Source organism: Mus pahari, chromosome 8, assembly GCF_900095145.1.
Source record: "Mus pahari chromosome 8, PAHARI_EIJ_v1.1, whole genome shotgun sequence".
NCBI classification, from domain to species: Eukaryota; Metazoa; Chordata; class Mammalia; order Rodentia; family Muridae; genus Mus; species Mus pahari.
Genome location: NC_034597.1, coordinates 66,480,253 through 66,487,507, shown reverse-complemented (window position 1 = coordinate 66,487,507; position 7,255 = coordinate 66,480,253). Strand labels below are relative to the sequence as shown.

The 7,255-nt window shown below is 44.9% G+C and overlaps 1 protein-coding gene across 1 annotated transcript in view; it reads left to right on the top strand.

Annotated features, from left to right (window-relative positions):
• Positions 1-5,582: 5,582 nt before the first annotated feature.
• Positions 5,583-7,255, top strand: part of Gtf2f2 (general transcription factor IIF subunit 2) — a 113,423-nt gene continuing 111,750 nt past the window's right edge. Inside the window, exon 1 of the mRNA XM_021203492.2 lies at positions 5,583-5,814. Coding sequence (XP_021059151.1) covers positions 5,749-5,814 — 66 coding nt within the window. The 5' untranslated portion in view covers positions 5,583-5,748. The remainder of the gene's footprint in view (positions 5,815-7,255) is intronic.

Sequence of the window (7,255 nt, the reverse complement as noted above, 5' to 3'; positions counted from 1 at the left end):
AACTCAGAAATCCACCTGCCTCTGCCTTCTGAGTGCTGGGCTTAAAGGCGTGCGCCACCACACCCGGCCCAAAATCTTTTTTTTTTTTTTAAAGTACTTTATAGTGGACATTTGAAAAGAGGGAGGCAGAGATGTGAATTTTCCTCAAAGTGATGGTCCCTCTAGCTAGGATGTGCTCAAGTACACTTGAACAAAGAGCATTTACCACTTGGAGGGGCACCAGGGCTGTGGGTAACAGTCAAGGACATAATTTGAGAGTGGGCTCTGGAACCTGTTAATGCCACTGTGATTCCTTCAACTCGCTTGTCACATCTTTACTAAAGGCTTTGCCTCGCATACTGTAATGGCCACCTGACAGAACTGAACTGGTCTGGATTTACAAGGCACAGGGGAACTCTAGCTGTATGTCAAACAAAAACAGAGAAAAACTCCTGGTCGCTTCCTGTCATGCCTCAGACCTTGCACCCTGCCCCGGCTCTAATGAATTCTCACAGTGCCAGATTAGAAGAGTTATTCTCAGTAATGCAAGTAAGTGAACTGTCAGTTTCCAGACGCGTGCCTGGAAATTCTGGATTCACTTGCCTCAAGTATAGCTCTGCGGTTATTTTTAGGATGTTCCGCAGAGAATCCTGCTGCCCTGTGTCCAGGCACTGGACATTGAGAGCTCTCACCTAGTGTGAAACATGCTTGGTAGTGGCTGTGGAGGTTGGGATCTGTTCCTGTTCCAGTCACTCTAGAAGAGTCAGGGGGATTCTAATTCTCCCTTTTAAACAGGTAGGATTGCCATGAGTGTGAACCAGAATCTGTGTCTTATCCGATCTGTCTGACATGGAGGCCTCATTCGCCTTAGAAACTGACTCTGCTCCAGCACTAAATCGTAATTTGCATTAAGCGTCATGAGGAAATTTTTTGTGGCTTTTTTTTTTTTTTTTTTGGTTGTGAAGCTCTGAAGCATGAACTTTGTTAAGCGACAATGTCATGGTGCAATGTTCAGAGACTGGAAATGCTTGAATGGGGTCACAGCTTAGTCTAAGCTCTCTAAAGAATGCTTGGAAGACCTGCAGCCAGAGTGAGTTTTGGGCTTTCCCTCCTGTGACATAGTTTCATCTTAACTTTTTTTTGATTATAATTTCACTGGTCAATTATCTGGGGAAATAAAGAATTTTAGAACTACCTGTTTTTATTACCTTGGTATTCAAATGCTTTCTGTGTGTGTTGGGGGTGGGGGGTCACAACTAGGACATGCTCTCAGCTCTTAGAAGTTTCGACTTTAATGATTATGGAGTCTTAGTGAAGAATAACAAATGGCACCCACTGGAGCAAATCCTCTGTGAGAACTCAGAAGGACAATGCCAACAAAGTGCCCAGCCAAGTGTCTGACATCTAATAATGTCAGCATGGTGTCGCTTTGTGATCTCCAGGATAAATCTGTAAGACAGAAGTGCTGAACATTGTTTTCCATTTTCTACCTATAATAATTTTCAAGTCCTTCATTTTCCTTTTTGTTCTGTAAGACTTCTTTAGCCACTTATCACCTCCTAATAGCTGTAAACTCTCTCTTTCTCTCTCTCTTTCACACACACACACACAAACACACACACACACTTCATTTCCCATAACCTACAAATCAAAGCTAAATTCCTAATCTTTTTTCTTTTAATTGCACTTATTGTGTGCTGAATTTATTCCCAAACCATAAGTGTTTGATTCTTCAGTTTCTGGGATGATTTTATTATTCTGTGAAACCTCCTCTTCTGGCTTAGGAACAGTTTGTTCTATCTCAGCAAAGACCATCTCAGTGTGGCAGGGGGACCCCCTGTATGGGTTGATCCAACGAAACAGTTCCTTTTCTGTTTCTGTGATAAAACAGTGGCTAAGGAAACTTACAGGAGAAAGGGTTGACTTGTGACTCCAGTTGGATAAGAGCTCATCACCATCACGATGAAGAAGTGTGAAGAGAGTTGGGCATGATAGCAGGAATGGTGGAGAGCTCACATCTACAAGAAGGGAACAGAGTGAACTAGAAATGGCCTGTTCTCTTTAAACCCTGTCTTCTAAGCTCCTACTTGGATGATCTGCTAAGCTCCACTTATAGCATTCAAATGCAGTTCTGGTCCACAGTCCCAGAGGCTTCTACATTCCTCCAAAACCCAACATGTTCAGGTTCCTTAAAGTAATAACCCACTTCCTGGCACCAAGTCTGTAGTAGTTATTTTCCCATGGCTGTGATAAAACACCATGATCAAGGACACTTATTGAAGAATGACTTTCTTTTGGGCTTACAGTTCCAAAGACTGTAATGGTGGGAGCAGATAACACACAGGCGACTAGAACTGGAAGTTGAGAACTGACGGCCCATGACTTCAGACTTCAAGCCGGACGCTGAAAGGGTACATACACTCAAAATGATGTGAGATTTTGAAATCTCGAAGCCTGACCCAAATGACATACTTACTTCAGCAGTACTAAACTTTCTAAGATTCTCCAAACATCCACAAACCGGGGACCAAGCATCAAATGCATGGTCTGTAAACGTAACTTTTATTCTCCTGTTGTAATTGCTGTCTGGGAGGTTTACTGCCTCCATCTGCTAGCCTAGGTCTAGTCCTGAGAGCTTCTAGCCTCCATATAATCTTACCTGGGCCTAGAATGTTTTCAGCCTTTGAGACTTGCTGCTGGGTAAGCTCACCCTTTCTAGTTTTTTCTGAGTCCAGACTGGCTGGTTCAGCTCCACTGTTCTGGCTTAAAACTACTCTCTCGGCTGACTGATTCAATCTGGCTTTTCTGAATTGCTGTTTTGCCCCAAAATAACTCTAAAAATCTTTTCTGATCTTCCGGCTCCTTCTCATTCCCTTGCGTGCTGTGTCTTTACCTGTGTCTAGCCTGCTCTCTCTTCCATCTGTCTCTGTAAAGCTCTCCCGGTAACCCTGCCTCCTTCTCCCTCCCTCTGCTCCCCTCTCCCTCCCAACTCTACTTACTGCTCTCACCAGCTCTACTGTATCCCGTACTGTACTCTCTTCTTCCTGAGCCGTCTGTCTTTCCCTTAAGTAGCTTCCCTTTCCTCTCTCTCCCTGTGAGAGTTGGCTATATCCTATTCTGTCAGACCGTTCTCTGACTCATCACCTTGTCTGCCATTCATTTAGACATCACTTCCAAGAATGGCTACTTCCTTCTCCAAACTAACTTTACCTTCATTGTTTGGGATTAAAGGTGAGTACTAAGGGTTTGTCCGTATCCCAGCCAGAGGGATTACAGCTGCATGCTAAGGGCTGAGCCACACCACAACTGGATATTTGAAACAGGTTCAAATATCCTTTAACAGTGGTCTATGGGGTGACATCTCATCCAAACCATTATATCTCTGAGCCATTATAGTCATGAGCTTTGTAAGTTGGACCGTTTACCTGGTGTGATGGTTTGTATATTCTTGGACCAGGGAGTGGCACCATTTGGAGGTGTGACCCTGTTGGAATAGTTGTGACTTGGTTGGAATAGGTGTGTCAGTGTGGGTTTGGGCATAAGATCCTCACTGTAGTTGCCTGGAAGTCAGTCTTCCACTAGCAGCCTTTGGATGAAGAAGTAGAACTCTCAGCTCTGCCTGCACCATGCCTGCACTATGCCTGACTGGATACTGCCATGCTCCCACCTTGATGATAATGGACTGAACCTCTGAACGTGTAAGCCAGCCCCAATTAAATGTTGTTTTTATAAGACTTGCCTTGGTCATGGTGTCTGTTCACAGCAGTAAAACCCTATCTAAGACACCTGGGTATGTTCAATGTAAGTACTTTTTCTTTAAAGTCATTCCTGGGGTGTGCCAGGCTCCTTTGTGTTCTTCTCATACATTCCCTATTTTAATTTATTCCCTCTACTTGAACCAAGACTAAAAGCACTTCTCATATGCTTGCCTTTTAACACTTTAGGTCTGTTTCCAAGCTGTTATAAGAGAATGCAACCTTTCTTTCTAATGAGTGTCTGGTCTTTCCCGTCATGTTAGTTTTGCCAGCAGATCTCAGAGACCTGACAGTTTTCCTAGCCCTTATGCTGCACAGATATAGACTCTCTGCAGTTTTGTGCATAGCTCTGGTGTGTGATTCAATAAATTACTTGCCATTCTTCCAATACCTTACTGTTTGTTTCTCTTCAGCAAATGTTCATTCAACCAAAGCCTACTGACATCCCACAGTATGTCAAACACTGTGCTGGGTGCTGTGCATAGAAAATGAATAATGCACTATTTTGTATTCATCCATTCTGTTTCAGTATATCCAGGGCAAAAGCAGTAGTTGTCTAGGGGTTCAGTCAGTCGTGTAGAAAACAAAGGTATCCTTGTAAACATGCACCTCATGGTGCAGTGTTAAGTATCACACACTATCATATGGAGAAACACAACTTTATCTGGGGGGGTCTCTTTTCCTCGTGGTCTTTATTTCATTTCCACTTGCCTTTGTTTATAAGTAGAAGTCTGCCAAAGGACATGGAAAATAGGGTATCTAAGGCACAGGAATTGGTTTGAAAGAGGCTCAGAAATGGTATGAGGAAGGTCCTGGAGTCTTCAAGCAGGTGGATGGGATTGGTGTGAAATCCTGTGTGGAACAGAGAGTATAGGGGGATCAAACCCAAAGGACTCAGTGGAAGCCCAGGGTAGAATTTCATTCCAAAGGCAAGCGGGAAAGGAAATTACCAAATGAAGACTCAGGAGCCAGAAGCTGTGGTGAAAGCCTGCTAGCTCAGAGAGGCAGAGAAAGCACTTAGCAGACCTTCCCACTCCACCGACTTCCCAGAAGGAAAAGCCCCTTCTCCTTCTTCATGCACTCTTAAATACCCTTCAACTCAGACTCTCTCCTTCCTCTTGCTTATGTTCACTCTCTTGTCAGCTGGCTACTTGCTCTGCCTCCTGACCTAGGGTTGACTTTATTTAGCTCTTGGATCAATGTGTGCCCTAGGTAAGGGTGAGCCACACCACAAATACTTGTTTACAGTAAACAGAAAGTTCTAGGATCAAAGGTTGAGCCACAGTTATTAAGAGATTCTTCCGGTTCACAATCTCAGGGCTCACAATGTGATCAAATATCCTGCAACCGGAAACTGTTTAAGCAGGGCAGTTGAATAATCAGATTTGTTTTTTACACCGTGGGTCTTACAGACTCAATTAGATAGCATTCAGGTTTCAGCGTCTGAAAGAATGTATATTGCTTGCACAGTGTGAAATGATTTTTATGTCTCGAAAAGGCATGTGTCTAGCATACTCACTTGAACTTTAGTGCCCACTTGTGCCATGATACTGGGCCAAGAAAGTGACTTTTTACTCTCAAATCTGTCCTTAAAATGTCCTCTTCATCCAGGGTTGGGTATAAATACACACAGCTTTTCTCTGTCTAAACCTTAATTTTTCCACTTTGGCATTTTTTTTTCTGTAAACACACCGTTCAGGATTTGGCTCTTCTTTTTCTAGCACTCGAATCCCAAGATTGCACGTTGCCAGGCGTCACGCCCCTCTAAGAAATTGCCGGAGCAGGAAGTTTGTCCCTCGCGGCGCGCTGTCGTGACGTAGTCGTGCGCAGGCGCAGTTCCCGATTCGGCGGCGTGTTCTTCTCGTCTAAGTTCCTGGTTCCCGGGCGGTGTGCGACGCCGGCTTTTCGCGGTCTACTTTACTCCAGCGGCGGGCTCCGGACTGTCGCTCTCTGCCTTTCAGCCCCGGGGCCACTGCTTGTGCGCGCACTGCACGCCGCCTCCCGCGACAAACTCATGGCGGAGCGCGGGGAACTCGATCTGACGGGCGCCAAACAGAACACCGGCGTGTGGCTGGTCAAGGTGAGTGAGACGCGAGCCCCGCGGGGCGCTTCCCAAAGTTCTGGGTCCGTCGTGCCCGGGCCACCGCTGTTCTGAGAAGCGGGTCGCTGTGGCGTCCGTTTGCAGGTTGGAGAAGTTACTTTAGGGGACACAGGGCGTCTCTCAATTTCATCCGCCCACCATGGAACTAACTCTCTTTACCCCCGAGACCTGGCCTTCCTGGGGTCCTGACCTGATGGTCCCCGAATGGGCAGTAAATTCTACCCCAGGCCGGAGAAGTCCTTGCGGTTTTCTTTTTGGTAAAGTTAACTTTAGTTATGGACGTGTATAAATGAGTTGAATAGCTGTTCCGTACAGTTTTCTGGACCACAAAGTGGAGCTGGTTGGTCCCTGTGTACTCTGTTGTTGTTGAAACAATCTCTCTCTATAACCTTGGTTAGCCTGGAACTCGCCATGTAGACTCCTGTCGCTTTATAAGTGTTCCCTGGGTTGGTAATCCCATTGGAGCCTTCGAAAGACCTAGAAGTTCTGAATTCAAAGAGAAGTTGTTGACTTCGTGTTTTTTAAAGAGCGAGTTTAGGATTCATGAAACCATCCATCAGTAAATGTTTTAAATGGTCATGTGGCAGGCCTCGTTTGCCCCAGTGGTCGCCATCTATTCGGGTCACTTTTTTTTTTTTTTTTTTTTTTTTTAAAATGGTGTGGGAGGCTATTACTCTGTGGGGAATCTCATTCTGAAAAGCCATATTTAAATGGGATCATGAAAGTTTCCCAAACTTGGTTTATAAATGATTTATCTTTGTAATGAGTGTTTTAAGTCCATGGCCGAGTTCTCATCAAGACAAAGTGTTTCTTCCTGTCCTTTTCTCTGAAAAAGCTCTCGTTTGCCAGCACAGCAGACTATGTTACGTTCTTCAAACCCCTGAACAGTTTCTAGCGATCCTTTGTACCTGTCTGTATCCAGTGTCGATTGCCTCTACCCCCAAGTCACTTTCTTTGCACTTTGCTTAGTGTTTGGCACATATTACTTTTCCAAAATATGATGAATATAAGAAACTGAAAAGGCTGCATGTCGCTGGGCAGCAGTGGCACACACCTTTAATCCCAGCACTTGGGAGGGAGAGGCAGGTGAGTGACTTCCAGGACAGCCAGAGCTATACAGAAAAACCCTGTCTCGAAAAACCAAAAAGAAAAAGAAAAGAAAAGGCTGTATGTCAAAGAGAGGAAAACTAAAGTGGGTGGGAGTTAGTCCTGTCAGTTTCATTGGGCGATTAGTGAAGCACACCTCTGGGTGTTTGTGGTGCTGTTTCTGGAGGCAAAGTAGGTCATGGGGGCTGTGATCTAATTAAGGGATTAGTTACTCCATTGGTGAATTTATAATGCGGCTTCTCTGGGAGGTAGTGAAAGGTAGTGGGGTGGGGCCTAGTTGGAAGAAGTAAATCCTGGCTGTGTGTTCTAAGGG